Source organism: Heloderma suspectum, chromosome 4 (genome assembly GCF_057233095.1).
Source record: "Heloderma suspectum isolate Gila_16-S chromosome 4, 16-S_ref, whole genome shotgun sequence".
Taxonomy (NCBI): domain Eukaryota; kingdom Metazoa; phylum Chordata; class Lepidosauria; order Squamata; family Helodermatidae; genus Heloderma; species Heloderma suspectum.
The window spans coordinates 195289431-195308628 of NC_139461.1; the positions used below are offsets into that span (position 1 = coordinate 195289431).

Below are 19198 nucleotides of genomic sequence, written 5' to 3' on the forward strand. Positions count from 1 at the left end.
TACTATTGACTAGTTTTCACATAATGTGACTGCAACAACAGAGCCTGCCACAAGACTTTATAAGGAAATGAGAACGTGCTTGTATTTCCTACCTCCTCACATTCTGCTCCATGGAATACCACCAGACTATCACATTCTCTGCATTTAGATGGAGCTCTCAGCTTACGCAGTTTGTGTGTTTGCGCTGCCTTAGACAGAAGTGTGTTTCGAAAAGGTCCTGGTGAACTGGCAATTTCGGATGCTAGATCATTTAAACCTTGGAACACAAAGTTCTGCTATTAGCTCTTTAATGTACTATGAAAAAATGTTGCAACAAGAAAATAAGGTTTTTTCCCCATGCATTGAGATATATGATTATTTGTTCCATAAAATATTATAACAGAGATATCTGGATCACAACAAAACACAGGATCCTCAGTCAAGTCAAGACACCTACAACTTTTGTTCATATATTAATATGGAAATCACCTGTTCAAAAGATTATCTCTGAGCTGATTACCACACTAAGAAAAACAATGAAGAGTCTTGTGGCACCTGAAAGGCTATCAAGTTTATTATGAGATATGCTTTTGTGTGGACTAGAGTCCACTTCTTTAGATGCAAAAAGTGTTATCCTGAGCTGCAGGTATATAGACACATGGTGTATTGTGTGTTTGTTGGGAGGGATGGTGGTGGAGGAAACCCCCCTCCCCACCCACCCTGGTCCACAAACGCACACACCATGCATCTATATACTTGCAGCTCAGGATTACATATTAAGCATGACTCTAGTCCACACAAAAGCTTATCTCATAATAAACTTGATAGCCTTTCAGGTGCCACAAGACTCTGTTTTTGCTGCAACAGACTAATGCAGCTATCCCTCTAGAAATTATTACATTCCAAGAAAGCCTTCATGTTAACATAGTATTTCAGAATGTAAAATGCTCGCTGCACACAGAAAACAAGCACGTCAGGAAAACAGTAGCCTATAACATTTTTTTCTTGACACATTGGCCATGTTCAAATATTCCACTAAACCACACTAAACGTAGAGTTATGAGGATGAACTGCAGTGAACCTTGCGGTTTGCACTTTCCTCCCTAACCTATTCTCCTCCTGAACAGCTGTGAAGAGAAGCACAGAAGCATTCACTTCACCAGCAGCAGCTGTCATATAATTCAATGAAGCAACATATACAACTTAAGAAAACCAAAGCAAAGCTTTGCCTTGGCCCAAAGCAAAGCAGGTCTTGCCTGAAGTGGACCGAAGCAAAGTGCCCCCCCCATTACACACACCTGAAGGACCTAAGAGAGTTCCAAAGTATTTTTTTTCTGTGCACACTCCTGCTAAACAGCACTACTCGTGCACTATTTAAATATTTCAATAGAGGCTTTAAAAGCTAGGTATGTACACAAGTGCGCACACACACACACACACACACACACACACTTCTATCTCAAAAGGTATCTTGCAAGTCTCCACTCACATGCTCTGGATAAAGGCCTGGGCATGAGACCATAATCCTGTGCAAGCATGTGGAAGACTGTAACCTTAGACGGATAGTAGAACAACTGTATTATTTAATAATACTTTGGAATCTCACAATTTTGTACTTGTACTTTTGGAAAAATTGATCTTTAGTTAACTCATGCATTTCTACATGCTCAAACATTATTGTGGGCTTTGAAGTCTTCTGCCATCACATCACCCAAGCCAGAAGAGAAGCTGCTTACTGCTTTCTACCCTGTTATCAAACAGGTGTTTAGTAGATGCATTAGCATTATGCATGATGAGCTAAGCCTCATTTTTTCTAAATTGCAGAAGAAAGTTCCAGTCCCTACTGTAATGTATCCTCTCAGTTTAACATAATCTGCTTCTTTGATCTGACAAGGCAAACATTCCAATCATCTCATCTGCCCTCCTGTCTCCTCTAAAGAAAATTCAAGGAGGTCATTCTAATATGATTAGCACTGCAAAGTCTACTTATGACAAATGATGAATTCAGCTTAGAACTCTAAGGTACAGTACCACAGTCTGAAGGTGAGGGTGGTTCTCTCTCATCAAGATCATCTGCAGATGACATGGTACCGGTAGATGGTGTTCTGGGAAGCCTTCTTTTAAAGTCACCTACCAAACAGACAGAATGTTTCAGATTTTTTAAAAGTCTACCTATCCAATTTCATTTAATGGAAACATCCAAAATCTCGATAGTGATAGTTAGTGTTCAGAGAGTAATATTTTTTATACCTGGGCTTGCAGATGGGGAGTCTACAGATCGTGATTCACTGCTTCCTCCTGCACTTTCAGAATCACTGCACATTCCTCCACTTTGGTTACCAACTGACCAGGATCTGAATGGTGGTGGCCCCCGCACAGCTTTAAGGAAAATAAAGGTTGTGGGTTTAATGATTTCAGGATCCTCTTCAGATACAGAGCAGCTTCCCCCCAAACTTTTGTAGCTTAGACACACTTTTTTCTTTTATTAAAATTGGAGGCATTCTTCACGGTTAACATCCAAAGAGGTTTACTAGAGAGTGCAGAAGTATAAGAACATGCTCCCTCTCTTTATGTGAGCCACTATTCTGAGCAAGAACCTTCTGGGAGCAGATGATGCTCCTGCATCTGTTCACTGGGACAAACGGAATCATATCCAAGACAACTATATGGCAAGCTGAACCATACAGAGGTTGACTGCAAGGCCAGAGTAATGAATCATTTAGAGATGCAGCTATGGATATTTTGGCTCAGAGGAGACTTTCATGGTTTGTTTGTTTTTCACAGCACAGAAGTGGTTTTCTTGTGGCACAGTAGTATGCCCAATCACACAGTTCGGGCATTACTATACAGATGTCTAAACTAAAGTCCGCATATATATAAAGTCACTTAAAAATTGAAGTTTGATTGCCTCAGAACATAGGAATAGCCCTGCCAGATCAGACCAAAGGTCCATCAAGTCCAGCATCCAGCTTTACACAGTGGGTAACTAGAAGCTTCCAGGAATCCACAAGGAGGCCTTGTTATTCTTCCCCAGCAATGGGAAATCTGAGGCAAATTGCCTCTGAACTGGGAAGCTCCAAATGTAGCCATCATGTCTAATAACCAGCAACAGACCTCACCTCCATCAATGAACCCAAATAGTTACATAAATACTCTATTATTACAATTCAAACATTTCAACATTTTCTACATACGGTGCTTGACTTTTGCCTGTTTTGTTGGCATTTAAACAAAGGTATTCAGCTTCTCGCCATACTTTTATCTGGTTTGCTGACGAAGCTATCGTTAAAAATGAAAAGCATTAAAATGCCAAATGGCAACAGTATACAATTAAATTAAATTAAGAGCCTTTATCTATTATATGATATATCTGAGTGTTGGCAAGAGGTTATTGTAGTGACCTGTTAAAGATGATTACTTAACCATGCAGATTTAAATTTTAAGTTCCTTACCAGAGATATCCATGCTGCTTGAAGATCTCTTTTCTCCGATCTTTTGAGAGTGATGACAGTTTGGACTTGCAATGTCTTCTAGTGACTGAGTAGGAAAATCTCCTGAACACTGAGATAAGTTTCCTTGTGATGCATGGATATTGTTTGATCGTTTACTGAAAACCCTGGGGAGGGGAAAAAGCAATCCTTTAGAACTGGGAATGTACTCAGTTAAAAATGAAAACACAACCTGCATTTCCCTTCAAGGCATGGTAATCATAAATATAAACATGCTTACTAGTAAGCCACACTGAATTCAGTGATTTACTTCTAAGCAAGCAACTTAGGACCAGGCCATTTGTCATAAGTTATTAAAATTACGACTACAAAGTCAGACACATCAGAAAATGCAGAGGTGATGCATCTACATGAACACCGAAGGCCATTCCTGCTGTAAAGGTAATGCTGTTTTTTGTTTTGTTTTAGAATATTAAGGCTATCACAACACTGATATAATGCAATGTTTGTGTTTGACCAAAGAACAAGAGCAGGTAATATTTATTAGTTCTGGGAATTCAGACTCTTTGTAGTAGGGGTGACAATATTGTTGTCTTCAGTATTTTATTCTTGAGTGTAAGCCTTTGATGCTTACAGCATTTAACCACGAGCATAGCAATTTATTATTACAGATTGATTAAGTTAGTGTTTGAAGTACAAGACATTCCAATTCTGCATGAAGCTTTTATATTTTGGTTATCAAATGTGATCTCAAATATGACCTATGCATATTAACATTAACATTAGATTAATAAAAAATAATATAACATCCTGAAGACAGCAAGCTTATCAGTCATATTTAGTAGCAGGAAGTGTACGCTTAATCATCTTTTCTCTACCCAGTAGAACAGACACAGAATGCATTTCCCTAATACTAAACAACTTCAATATCTATCATAATAGAAACTTATCATGAAAAGAATTCCAGACAAAAGTCTAAAATAGGGGAATAAAGCACAGAACGTTAAGTATCTAGAGTCACTTCAGATGACTTAGCTGAGTTGCACAGTTACCGTCTGGAAAAGAAGCCTGAATCTAGGATAGATTCATGAGAGGCAGACAAGAATCCCAGGATCTTAACTTTGAATTTCCGGGCTATTATTGGCTTAAGCTTTAAGTTAAGTGCTTTGGAAAATATGACATTTTTCTTTGGAGATTTCAAAACACAGAACAAAACTAATATTTGGCCACTGCCCCAAAGTGACAAAAGTGACTTAAATCCTGTAAAGAAAGGTCATGCGGTAACATACTTTCAGTCTATTCACAAATATGATGCAGAGGTTTAGCAGTGGAAGAGCTCATCAAATTTTAAAGAGACTGGAACTGTTTGAAAGACAGATTTAAATAAACTTAACTTATAACTCGGGACAAGGCTATTTGGAAAAATTGCATTCTTCCATATGAGTTTCCAGGTTTTAAGATCCTGAGGATAGGCCCTTCTCTTGTTCCACCACCATCAGGGGTTTATTTGGTGGGAATGTGAGAGATAGCCTTCTTGGTGGTTGCTCCCAGGCTCTAGAACTCTCTGCCAAGGCAAGTAAGGCTAGCTCCAACTTTGTTGCCCTTACACTGGCAAAGACATTTTTATTCAGTCAGGCTTTGGATTTTAAAATGACTTGATTTAATGGGCGGGTGCTGTTTATTTCTTTTTTCATTTATGTGTTTTGCTGATTTCTGTTTAATTATAATTCTGTATTTTATCTTAATTTTGATATCCTAAAACATCTGAGCATTATTTTTAGTGGAAAAGTGGGATATAGATCTAATAATTAAATAAGGTAAACACACTTTGCAAATAAAATCATTTATATCTGATAAAACCTAGATGCCACTGTGGTTCAAGTGTTTTGTCATTTTATCAAAGGCACTTCTACATAGCCATTGAATTCCAGGTGTTTGACATTGCCTTATTTACTTTTGGGTCACAATGTAGCTCTGCAGGGGCGTTGCTAGGTTCTTAAAAGATCCAGGGCACAGGCCCATAACACAAATTTGCATATATATACACACACACATACACCTGAGTCTAAGTGCACTTCTAATGTGTGTGTGTGGGGGTGTGTGCATGTGGTGTGCTTGTATGCGCGTGTGTGTACAGATTACATACATACATAAGAAGTGTGCACTGACCGCCCACTCCACTTCAACTCAGACCCCGATTCAGCATTTTAGAAAACATCCCACTTCTGCTCCGGCTAATTCATAGTCAAACCACTTCAGCTCAGCACCAAACTTGAATCACGGTTTGGAAAAACAAATCTTTATGCTTCCTGTTGACTACCATGGGAAATTAGAAAAAAAACTAACTTTTTTCTCTTGGTCAAAACTGGATGATAATTCCAGGCATAGTAGCCCCCTAGGAGGGGATTATACCTGCCAATTGTCAGAAAAATAGGTGCAGGGTTTATATTTTGATTTTCTTTTAAAGGGGGCTGGCAATAATATTTTTATTACTTGGGAGAATTGGATAAAAATTTCAAGATTCACTGCCCCATCAGAGGAGATCATGTCTGCCAAATTTCAGAATGATAGCCACAGGGGTTTTTGTGCAAGGGTGTCCTTGACATTTTGAGGTCTCCGAAAGAAGACATACTATGTCCCTATTTTCCTTGTGGACCATTGTTCTGAAAATTACAGACATCCTAGAGTTCTCCTTAAGTAAGAAACTACCAAGTTTCAGAAGGATAGGTGCAGCAGTTCATGTGGAAGGGGAGTTCTCCAATTTGGGGGAGGGAGTGATTTGCTTTCCTTTCCCTTCACCCCTTCCCCAATAGTTTTTTGGGTAAATCTGTATGACAATGCACAGGTCATTAGAGGTGTCCCCCAGGCAAGAAACCTGCAAAGTTCCTGAAGGATATACATGCATGCAAATTTAGAATGACTAGAATTTATTTACATTTCACCAATGTTAGCAGCAGGGGAACATGGGTAGGAAGGTGCTATTGCACTCATGTCCTGCTTGTGGGTTTCCCATGGGCATCTGGTTGGCCACTGTGTGAACAGAATGCTGGACTAGATAGACCTTGGTCTGATGCAGCACAGCTCTTCTTATGTTCTTAAATAGAGAGTGCTTCTAAGCATATGCAGAATGCTTTTCTTTCACCACTGAGCACTTACATTCTCCCCCTATCAATTCTGTTCCCCTTCATGCAACCATCCCTCCTCATCCTACCATCCTCCAGCACCTCTTCATAAAAACAGATGTCTTGTTTTGTGCAACTCTCCTCTACTTCCTCCTTGTTATGCACAAGCTCTCACTGTATCTTCTGCCCCATAACTTCATTTGTGCCAAGACTTCACCAGGATTCAGCCAATGAGTCTGTTTTCAAAATTAGGGTTAAGTTATGGAGAAACTCTGAGCATGTACTAAGTGCATTTCCCTCATCACTGAAGCTAGAGTTCATGCAAATGCACACACATACACAACAAAACATGCATAGGACTGAGCTGAAAGGTTAGTCAATTCATTAGACAGAAATGAGTAGGCACTGTATTAAGCCTGCAGTACCATGCTCACAACTCAGGACTTATTTCTGAGTAAACATGCAGGACATCAAGGTGTAACCCTCCCTGCAAAAGTAACTTGTGCTGGAATCCTATGCACACTTTCCTGAGGGTAAGCCTCACTAAACATAATGGGGCTTCTGAGTAGGCATACATAGGCTTGTATAAATGAACAGTATTTACCTCCCCTCCACTTAAAAAACAAAGCCCAAACTCCTATTTTTATTAAAGCTTTCTGTTCATAGGAAAATAGGAAGCTGCCTTAAACTGAGTCAGACCCCGGGTCCATCTAGCCCAGTATTGTCGACACTGACTGGTAGCAGCAGCTTTCCAGGGTTTCAGGCCAGATTCTTTCCTAGCCCTACCTGGAGATGCTGGGGATTGAACCTGGGACCTCCTGTATAACAAGCATGTGCTCTACCACTGAGCCACAGCCCTTCCTATTCCTGGATAATGGCAACTGACAAACAAAACAGCCCCAGATTTGTTTCTCTGCAACCCTGTGAACCCACTTTTCTCAAAGACTTGAGTGAGAAGGAGGAAAACCAACCCTCCTGTCTGTTTGTATAGTCAAATACAGTTCAGAACTTCCCTTGCCCACCAAAGAGAATTCTCTTTAAGAATTCCCCAAGATATACTCTGGGTGGAATAAAGAAGAGAAAGAAAGAAAGAAAGAAAGAAAGAAAGAAAGAAAGAAAGAGATAGGGGAAGGAAGAATAAAAGAAGAACAATTGGAAATGCGTGGGGGCTTGGGGGGAGGGGGTAGAAATAATTCCTTAGGCCAAGTGGCTCCTTTCAGAGAGGTAGTACTTCAGAGGAATGTAGGAGGCTGTTGAGGGTTTATAAGGATTGCATGTACTTAAATGATCTTTATGAGGTGAGGTGGCTGAGTGCTTTTTCTAGCTTTTTTAAAACTATAGAACCTATTTAAAAGCCTCAGCAGTTCCTCGATCATGACGCCACATAGTCCTAACCCTCCTTTTAGAATAATTTGAGTCCTACAGCTATTTAGGAGAAATTAAAGTGGAGGGGGGGAAAGAAGTTTGTGGAAGCTGATTGGATCCTTTGCTATACTGAAGCTACTAAACTTCTGCAGAAGCCAAAGGTTCCAGTTTGGGGCAATAAAATCAGATGCTGTGTGAAATACCAGTATTTCACATGGAGCTCTTTCTTATCCTCCTTCTCCCTCTTCAAAATTTAATTGCAAGCACGCTCCCAACAGTGGGCATGTAACAGCAGAAAAGCAGCAGGGGAAAGGAGTTTTTGCACCTCAAAAAAACCCTACACCAGAGATTAGAGATAGTGACCTCCTAATAGTCACCTTAAACACCTCCTGATTAGGATCTCTAATCCCCTGTGTGGCTTGACAGTTTTTTACTTTTTGTTTTATTATGCATGGCTAGCACAAAAGCCACTGGACCTGTCTGTAATTTGGCATGTTCAGTCATCTCTATAGGGGCTGCCAGGTCCCCAAGTTCCATGAACTTATGTGGAAGTACAAAAAATATAGCTCTTTACTTTGACAGATTTTCTTGAAAAGAGCAAATTTTACCTAGGACAAAAGCCACTGAACCTGACTGCCTGAAATTGGGAGGTTCAATCAGATCCATGGGGCTACCAGGTCTCCAAATTTCATGTATTTATCATACAAACTAAAAAAAGAGATATGTCTGTTTCTGTTTTCCAATGCAAGTCAATGGGAAAATGTAAAAAAAAAAAAAGCGCCAATTAGGACAGCTCAAAAGATCTGGGGCACAGCTCAAAAAAGTTCTGGGACCCATGCCCAGGTGGTCCCCTCATGACGATGCCCCTGTAGCTCTGTATCATTATTGCAAAGTGTGTCACACTAATCTGTGCCTACTTAATTTGTTTCCAGAGTATTTATTCACATGGTTATCAAACATAAGAGAAAGGCTACAAAACAGTCAGTAATTCAGGGCTCCTGCCCCTCACTTTCCCTATATTTCAATGTTTGTTCTACTCCTTGATTATGAAAACAAATTCAATGTTGAAACTTGTTAAGGGATTATAATCTTGTTGCCAAAGCTACTCAACAGTAAATTTCAATAATTTGAAGCAACAGGATGTATCAACACATGGGATTATCTCAACAAAATTTGGAAAATGGCAGTTTGATGGATAGAAATGAACGTTAAACACAGACACGCACACAGTCAAGTTGTTCATTATCTACCACAAATGTTCTTCTCATTCTAGAGAAGTTTTGCAAAACCTGAAAGCCTCCATCCTCCTTTCTCAAGGAAGAGTGAACTTCTGCTTTCAACTTGTACTAACACTGATCTCAGTTCTTTGAGTGCCAGAGAAAGAGCCAATGAGGACTGATAACACTCACTGGGCACAGAATGTTGATTAATGGTTGGGGAGAGGAGCTGGAAAACCGGGAGGAGAGGAGAATAGAATAGAGTATGTTGAACATAAGTAATCCACACTACAATATTTTGCTGCTGTTCTCACTTATACCAAACTATTATGCTAGCTAAATGTTAATGGACAGAAAATTATTTTGGAAAAGCTCCATATTGACTACCTCTTCCTCCTCGACTTTGCCCACCCTGATGTATAATGTTGGTATATTTCGAGACAAAAGAAGTTAATAGCCTGGGATTAGTCATTTGTAACCTTTCACCTGTGAAAAATCCATGACAAGTCTCTTCCCCATAGGAACAAAGCAGAAGCAATAGCAAGGCTGCATTCATGATCAGCCTTTTGTGACATTGACAGATATTATACCAATCCTCTTCCCAAACCTATTTGCAAGAGTACAATACCTGGCAATAACCAAAAAGTGACTTTTATGTATTCCATCCTGGTATAATCAAAATTTCATTACTGACAAAACTACTCATGTGCACTGCAGTCTTATTCCACTGATATTGGGAATGGGAGAGAACAGCAGCATCAAAAACGCAATTACTGCTGATCAATATGCTTAGGTCAGGAATAAAGGCAAACAGGGGAACTAACATTCATAATTGAATGGGCCCTGGGCAATGGGCATCTACTTATACAAATGGTATTTCAACTCCCTAAAAGGAATGCTCCTCTTCAGGGTTCCAGCCAACCAGCCATTATCTTCTCCAGGATATCACAAGCTTTAAGGGTCTCAAAGAGGCCATTCCACTCACCCATCTCAATTTTCCATTTCTTTTCCAACTGACACTCAATATTCTGTGACTACTGACTATGCTCAGTCCTCATTGGACTCTTTGTTTTTGCCTTTCTTTTAAATATTTTTTGTACATCTGCAAGCCTTGGGGTTCCTCTGAGAATGCTGATACCTCATGTTTTTTTCAGTGACCCTGATTTGGCTCCAGTCCTGTCACTCACTTAAAGTTCCCTATTTGAGAGAGTGATTTTAATCCATTGAAGATTTTATGGTGGTTGAAGTGTTGAAGATTTTGGCAGTGACTGGCTGTGCACCCACCAGGTCATCTGGCAGTTACTAGCTTACTTCACCTGCAGATCACAGAAGAGCCTCTGGCTGTGATTGGATAAGCAGCCCTGATCAGGGCAGGCAGAAAACCTTAGGAAAAAGCAGACAAACAAAGGCCTAGGGAAGTCAAAGGGACTTCTTCAGGAGAAAGAGGTAGGCATTTAAGGGAGAGAGTGAAAAACTAGGACGGAAGAATGGACAGAAAGGAGAAGTGCATATGACCAGGAGCAGCAGAGGTGAAGAAAACTTAAGTTCACATAGTGGTGCATTGTTCTAAATCGATGCTTTGGCTGCAGGCCTATCTGTATTGTTTATATAGCACCTGTATACATGAAACCTAACATATCAGCACAATGGTTTCCAGGCATAAGACATGGAGAAGAATGCTCAGGAACAAGCATAGGAACAGTGATAAGCTACAATCATTGCAGTTACTGGCTGAAGACCCAACTTGAGTGGCAGCTGAGATAATGTGTGCACATTTTTACTAAATACACAAAATTCTTAACTCTGCTCTTTATTATGCAAGCTCACCTGCCTTTAGGCCCTATTTCCATTCATTTTCCCACCATTTACTGGGCATCCCACCAGTAGTTCAACAATGCCTGACTTATTAAAATGCCAAGTTCTTTTTCTTTTGTTTTCAACTATCTATATTCCTCTGGCATTTTGTTCACATTTACTGTCAAATAAGCAAAGATCATATCTGAGCTCTCACCCTCCAACCTGGGAGCTCTGTGTTTCAAAGGAGCCAGATTCAATGGGAACATCATCTTTTGGCAAATTCTTCACGAATTTAGAGAACCTCTGTCCTGGATCATACAGCTTGGCACTCTCACAAAGGGATTGACAGTTAACTGGTAGAGAGACAACTTGGGCATGCTGCATCTGGAACAGGTTAACTGTTGCCTGTGTGGAAGATAGTTAAGATATTTCAAGAAGAAATGTTTTAAATATTCCCTGCCTCTATCTCTAAACACTTACAAAAATAGTTCAAAACCGATCTAGGCAAGTATTCAAAACCAAACTAATCTGCATGTTACGCATCACATTTACAGCTTTTGTCTGTCATAAGTTGCTCAACTTTTGTTTAATGACATGCGTACCCATTCCTAATGTTTTGTGAAAACATATGGATGAAATATTTTATCTTTATATAGCCTCTTTTGTGAGAATGGTGGATGGCGAAGGAGGAATTGTGAATTGACTGTTATCACTCTCATCCCCTCCTCTTATACCCCTCTCCCAAAACCCGCTTCTATGGGTTGGGGGACTGTCCAGTGAGGCATGGGATGTGACACAATGAACTGAAATGGGAGGAGCAATTGGTAGAAATTGGAATGGGGGCACTTTGCACAAGTGGAAGTGGCTTTCACTCAGAGAAGAGAAGGTTTGGATCCAAGTCAATGTTCTGTGGAAATATTAGTTAAGCAGCTTGACTAAAAACAACAGAGCTGCAAAAACATTGAAGAAACTGGATCTTTCTGTTAAGAAATTTGAGGATTAAATAATAAATATGAATTATAATATTTGTAGTTGGTATGCAGCAGCTTGATATGACAGGAATAAGCTAAATTGACCTTTACTATTGAAAGGTCCAGAAGCCTTAACTTTTTATATTTGAAAAGACCATATGGACCAGCCTCCCATCCAATGTGCTGCTTAGGTTGTCCACTTACAATACTTAGGGGCTGTAGTGTGAGAAGGCATTTGGGCCATCTATGCATGGCAACTGCACTCTGCTACATGATATTTCCAAGGATGGCATTTTCTCCCAAGCAAGAGACAAGATATTGGGATGGAGCACTTTTCTGTATACAGGGGCTGAAGAACAATTCAATGTTAAATTGTTCCTTGTCCATTTCTGCATCATCTGTGTTTACAAAGGTGTACATTTCACCTTCAAAATGTGAAGGTTTAACATAGACACGTTCAAAGATAACATGCATAACAGTAACATTTCTCAACTAGAGCATAAATAGTAAGTAAACACAACAGATTTATCTAGGGCTGCCTTTACAACTAGCAACCAACACTTTATACCAACATGTAACTACAAATAACTCTTTTCCCTTATTGCTACCAAAGGAGGGATACTGCCTGTCTCCCATGAATGGCTTGCTATAAACAAGATTTGGAAACTTTTCTTATTAGCTGGCTGAATATCCCACTCATTTATGAATTATGGACTTCACAGACAAACCATTCACAAGCACTTTCTGCCACACATTGCCATCTGGAGCTTGCCACTAGTTGCATGAAATGTTTTGCAGCTCTATTTAGCAATTCTAAGTGTAAGTGTATCATAGAACCAAGAAACCACTTAATTTTGGACAGACGTAACTTTGTTAACCCAGAACTGGGATGCTTGAACAATAGTCTTGGATCTGGCTACATTTAATATTTGATCTACTCCAAGCTATCAACCACCAATTCACAGAAGCTTTAAAACAAGGTCAAAACTACAGCTGCATTGTAACTACTTGTCCGGCTTCCAATTCATAAAACAGCTCACTGTTTTAAAGGTAAGATAACCTGAAGAGATTCTCTAGTACCAATGTACATAAAGAAAATCCAATTAATGATACTATCGTCCAAATATGCATACCCAAAGTTATCTGAACTTGCATGTCAATAAACCTTATGTAAGAAGAGATGGCTGTTTTTGCTCCTTCGATTAGTATGGAGTTCTTGCTGTTCTTCTATCACATAAGTTATTACCGGTTTTGTTGTTGTTTATTCGGTCACTCTCTTCTGACTCTTCGTGACTTCATGGACCAGCCCACGCCAGAGCTTCCTGTCGGCCGTCGCCCCAGCTCCCCCAAGGCCGAGTCCATCACCTACAGAATATCATCCATCCATCTTGCCCTTGGTCGGCCCCTCTTCCTTTTGCCTTCCACTTTCCCTAGCATCAGCATCTTCTCCAGGGTATCCTGTCTTCTCATGATGTAGCCAAAGTACTTCAGTTTTGCCTTTAATATCATTCCCTCAAGTGAGCAGTCTGGCCTTATTTCCTGGAGTATGGACTGGTTTGATCTTCTTGCAGTCCAAGGCACTCTCAGAATTTTCCTCCAACACCACAGTTCAAAAGCATCTCTCTTCCTTCACTCAGCCTTCCTTATGGTCCAGCTCTCGCAGCCATACGTTACTATGGGGAATACCATTGCTTGACCTTTGTTGTCAGTGTGATGTCTCTGCTCTTCACTATTTTATCCAGATTTGTCATTGCTCTCCTCCCAAGAAGTAAACGTCTTCTGATTTCGTGGCTGCAGTCGGCGTCTGCAGTAATCTTTGGGCCTAGAAAGATAAAGTCTGTCACTGCCTCCACATTTTCTCCCCTATTTGCCAGTTATCAATCAAGCTGGTTGCCATAATCTTGATTTTTTTGAGGTTTAACTGCAACCCAGCTTTTGCACTTTCTTCTTTCACTGTCGTCATAAGGTTCCTCAGCTCCTCCTCGCTTTCAGCCATCGAAGTGGTATCATCTGCATATCTGAGATTGTTAATGTTTCTTCCAGAGATTTTAACTCCAACCTTGGATTCATCAAGCCCAGCACGTCGCATGATGTGTTCTGCGTACAGGTTGAATAGGTAGGGTGAGAGTATACAATCCTGCCGTACTCCTTTCCCAATCTTAACCCAGTCCGTCGTTCCGTGGTCTGTTCTTACCATTGCTACTTGATCGTTATAAAGATTCCTCAGGAGGCAGACAAGATGATTTGGTATCCCCATACCACCAAGAACTTGCCACAATTTGTTATGATCCACACAGTCAAAGGCTTTAGAATAGTCAATAAAACAGAAATAGACATTTTTCTGAAACTACCTGGCTTTCTCCATTATCCAGCGGATATTGGCAATTTGGTCTCTAGTTCCTCTGCCTTTTCTAAACCCAGCTTGTACATCTGGCAATTCTCGTTCCATGAATTGCTGGAGTCTACCTTGCAAGATCTTGAGCATTACCTTACTGGCATGTGAAATAAGTGCCACCGTTCGATAGTTTGAACATTCTTTGGTGCTTCCCTTTTTTGGTATGGGGATATAAGTTGATTTTTTCCAATCTGTTGGCCATTCTTGTGTTTTCCAAATTTGCTGGCATATGGCATGCATCACCTTGACAGCATCATCTTGCAAGATTTTAAACAGTTCAGCTGGGATACTGTCATCTCCTGCTGCCTTGTTATTAGCAATGCTTCTTAAGGCCCATTCAACCTCACTCTTCAGGATGTCTGGCTCTAGCACACTGACCACATCGTCAAATCTATCCCCGATATTATTATCCTTCCTATACAGATCTTCCGTATATTCTTGCCACCTTTTCTTGATCTCTTCTGCTTCTGTTAGGTCCTTGCCATCTTTGTTTTTGATCATACCCATTTTTGCCTGGAATTTTCCTCCGATGTTTCTAATTTTCTGGAAGAGGTCTCTTGTCCTTCCTATTCTATTATCTTCTTCCACTTCCATGCATTGCTTGTACCAGGTTTATTTAACAGAGTGCTATTCAAGCATTCAGTAACCTGAGTCATACATAAAGGAAACCACAGTTTCCCATTAAGTGAACAAGCTACTGCAACCTTCAGACTTGTGCATACCTTTCCATCTTCTCCCCTTTTGCATACCAGAAGGAGACAGGAATTGTCATTTTAAACTAGCTGTAGTTGTGGCTGGTTTAAACTTTGGTTTGAAAACAAACCATGATCTCAAACAACGGTTTGAGCTTGGCTTGTTCTCCCTAGCAACTTTTTTTTTTTTTTTAACCCACACAGTTCCAAGTACTGGGGTCAAAGGGAACTCTAGTTTGTTCAACCAGGTGCAAAAGAGGAGAGTAAAGAACAATGCTTGTTGCAGCTCATTCACATTATAGGAAACCATGGTTTCCCATTACCTCTGAACTGGACTAATGGCTGATTACACAATCAGATAGGCACCATTCAGACAGTTCTCCAAATACTAGTGTAGAGGATGAACAAACCATTGACTTTGTGTTCTGTCTCCTTGTCCCTGCATAGCTTCCCTTTAAATTTCCTATTTCACATAAACAGTATCTTTGCCATGACATCTCAACTGGCAGAATCCGAAATCATGATTTGAAGAGGCTTTCTAATCTTGGTTTGGACAGCAAACACTAATCCCAGTTTCCCATTCAAATGTCATGTCCATCTATGGTTAGCGCTAAAATAAGAAATTGGGAAGGAATTAAGTAGGAGAGGAGGAGTGCACGAGTCTATCGCTTGTTCATGATCCATTATACCATGGTTTGGAAGTTTGTTTGAATAGAGTCAATTGGTTGTATTCAATGTTAGTGCTATTTAGAGTAGACCTATTGAAATGAATGGGACTTAAACTAAGATTGGCTACAACCCAATATTATTGTCTTATTCAATCTACATGTAGTTTTGGCAGTAATCCTTCATAGAGGAATATATCAAGTAGTCATCACCATTTTATGGTATTCCAACCTTAATAGTTATTGAAGAGTGATTATCTTTTAGTCTAGAACATATTAAAGCACATATTCTTACAGCTTTAAGTGTGAGGTCACACTGATAAACAAGTTCCCGCAGCTGTGTTAAGATATCACTTTTGAAATTTTCTAGATCATTTTGTTTTTCTTCAACTTCAGCCCTGCTGGCTTTGAAATGTTCATTGGCTTCTTCAGCCTACAAAAAATTAAACATGTAGAAAATGAGCGATGGTAGGAAAGTTTTCTATTAAAAGTGCCCCCACTACCCACCCCGACACCCTATTTTAAGTAGCCCTTAATAAAATGACATCCTAAAGCATATCTCAGGTAATAAGGAAAAGCCAATATTTCCTACACATCAGATCTTTGCATGAACTAGGGTAAAATGTTCTCCCTTTGCTGACATATCTAAAGAGATTCTCTTACTTTTTGGAGAGCCTCCTCTTCCAGTTTTCGTTTCTTCTCTAGTTTGCTAGCATCTTTAATAGTACCCCCATTGGAGGCCAGATGCTCCTCCTCAGCACGAACAGCTGATGATTTTGCTTTCTCATATTCATCTTGCCGCTGAATATGTAATAGCTTTGCTTTTTTTACATTGGATTCCAGTTCTTGCTATTATTCCAAAAGAAAATATCTTTATATTAGCATTTCCATGTTGTAGCATAGAACATTAATATAGCATATTGTCATAATTCTCTAACTCTAAACTTTATTTTTTTAAAAATTGATATTAATGATGTAGGGCAGGGGTCCCCAACATGACACCCATAGGTACCATCATGTCTACAGAGACCTCCAACGATGCTCACGAAGCTCTCTGCTCCCTACCCACTTAAAAAAATTATTTTTAATACAAACCTTGAAAATCATTAGGGCGCCAAGTCTTCTTTCATTTTCCTTCACCTGCTGCAGATCAGCTGTCAGCGGGCAGGCAGAGAAGGAAAGAGCTGCTTTCTGGCCTCACCCAATTTTCTTCCACCCACACAGACCTTTCCCCTTTGCTCTCTCTCCCCACTCTCAACCTTGAGCCTTGCTATTTCTTTCCCCTCAATCCCTTTTCTCACTATTTCTGGCCCTTCCCTATCCCTAGTCTTCTTGTTTCTCTCCCTTTCTGGCCTCTAGCCTTGCTCTTTCTTTCTCTCTTCTACCCCTTTGCCTTGCTATTTCCCCCTCCCTCCCAGCCTCCACCACCGCTATTTCCCTCCTCCACCACCACCTCTTTAGCTCCCTTTAGCAGCCATTATGTGACTAGCCACATCCACCATGGGAGCCATTTTGTGGTGGCACTCACAGCAGTTTCTCAAATTCCCAAATGTGCCCAAGGGTCCAAAAAGGGAAGGAAAAGGAAATATGATCTTTATGCCATTAAGAGAAAAGGGAATGGGTAAGTAGAGTTTTGTTATAAACATCCGAACTTTGTCAACAAATTACCATTAATTAAAAATTTCTAGCATGTTCAGCATGCCCATAATGAATGCTCTGCAGTCATGTTTAAAAGGCTGTTTAGGGAGCAATCCTACGGCCATTAGACACTATCTAGAGGGCCATAGGATATGCTGTTTTCTGGGAACCGACCTCAGAGCCCGCACTCCGAGGGTCAGTTCCTGGAAAACCGACCTCCCCACAAGTCTGCACTGCCTCGGGGGCAGTGCAGAGAAGCCCCATCCTCCACGCTCGGAAGAGGAGTGCGGAGCAACTGAAAAGGGATGGGACTGGGGGCGTTCCGGAGCAGGGAGAGCTCCAATGTGTTGTACAGCAGCTTCCTCTCACAGTTGGCCCCCCCGCAGCTACACAGCTGAAAACGGCTGTTTAGTGGAAAATAGCAGGGCAAGAGAGGCGCAGAGGGAACGATCCCCCCCCCCCCCCGTGCCTTGCTTTGGATAGGCAGTTGCCTCCGAGTTCAAAGGCAGCCGCCTATCTTGATAGGATTGAGCCCTTAGAATGCTTGATCATTAGACAAGATATATAACATGGACAGATACCAACCATTTTCTTTTGTTCTCGTTGCCAGAGGTCCTTGATCTCCTTCCTTTGTTTGTCTAATTCACTTTTTCTTCCAAGGAGTGGCTAAGTAAGATAAATCCAATTATTATGGAAGGAAATGTAAATGGCTAAAATATATCTGCCTGCAAACTATGCATCTAGAAACACTTCTATACATTTTTCTTTACCTGAACAAATTTATTAGTTTGGAGAGCTGCTGCAGTTTGTTGCCAAAGGTGACTGTTCTCTATGTCATTTTGGAATGCATTTATGAATATTGACTGGAATGGCATGTAATCCTATAATGCAAGACATACAAACTAGTAAGTTTCAAGATTAGTTCAATATCCACCTATATCGAAATTCTACCCACCACTGATTTAAGTGACGAAGTGTTCTAAAATAGATCCATGCCAAACTTTTGTTGTAATGTTACATAATCCTCTTAACCGACCTTCCTTCTGTTATTAAAACACGCTTCTTTTTTTAAAAGACAGAACTGTACTTGTAAAGTCAGCACAATTATAGAACATAAAACTGTTTGCTTACACTTTGTTACTTTCACGTATCAAAATATTCTCCTGAATCAAAGGAGATTCAGGAGAATTTAATCTAATTCCAAGTAATTAAGAAATAGCAGTGAAGCAAGATTCAATAAGATTTTTAGCATTAACAAAATAATATCTGTGCATATTGGCTTTTATTGCATTTCCGTTAATTGAACACTCACCTGGGTTCCAACAATTGCTTTAGTTGTTTCTGCTATTTTCGCCAGGCTTTTAGCACACTCCATTTCTGTAGGGAAAGATCAGTTTCATGTAGTTAGTGAGAGTGGTAAAAGCAAATACAAACTTCTCTGTAATTTTCATTTAGTAAGACAGACACTATTTTGCTACAATCTTTCAGTCACAGGAAACAAGTAATGGTTCCATTCATTTCAGTGAACAGCTTCTAATTTAGAAATCACATTACTGACAGTCTGTAGCACAACCCTGACAAGAGATTTAATTCCATAATGACAAAGCTCATTAGGTACCAGAAAGAACCACTCACCCAAGTTAAGCTTTTTCTCTACCCATGTAACTATGTCCTTTGTATATTTTGACCATGCTTTAGCGTAGGACAGAGCCGATTCAATTCCATTATCATTTCTTAGGAGAATGCTATCAATTTCTTCAGCTCTAAGATGCCCTGAAAATAAAATGTCAAATGCAAAAAAGTGAATTTTAGACATGACCACACAGCAACAGCAAAGCCAGTATTGGCCAACTGTGAAGACTAAAGCAGCTCTGATCTTGAGATTCTCTTTAATGCTGGTTGACACTA

The 19198-nt window shown here is 40.1% G+C and overlaps 1 protein-coding gene across 2 annotated transcripts in view; it reads right to left on the reverse strand.

The window, feature by feature from the left end:
* Positions 1-19198, reverse strand: part of ARHGAP29 (Rho GTPase activating protein 29) — a 93351-nt gene that overhangs the window by 13657 nt on the left and 60496 nt on the right. For both annotated transcript variants that reach the window (XM_084851807.1, XM_084851808.1), the window contains exons 7-17: positions 18926-19063; positions 18603-18667; positions 18061-18171; positions 17876-17956; positions 16316-16501; positions 15948-16085; positions 11144-11334; positions 3432-3595; positions 2230-2358; positions 2011-2109; positions 93-256 (exon numbers count right to left, since the gene is read on the reverse strand). In XM_084851807.1, the coding sequence (XP_084707933.1) occupies positions 93-256; positions 2011-2109; positions 2230-2358; positions 3432-3595; positions 11144-11334; positions 15948-16085; positions 16316-16501; positions 17876-17956; positions 18061-18171; positions 18603-18667; positions 18926-19063 (1466 nt within the window). The remainder of the gene's footprint in view (positions 1-92; positions 257-2010; positions 2110-2229; positions 2359-3431; positions 3596-11143; positions 11335-15947; positions 16086-16315; positions 16502-17875; positions 17957-18060; positions 18172-18602; positions 18668-18925; positions 19064-19198) is intronic.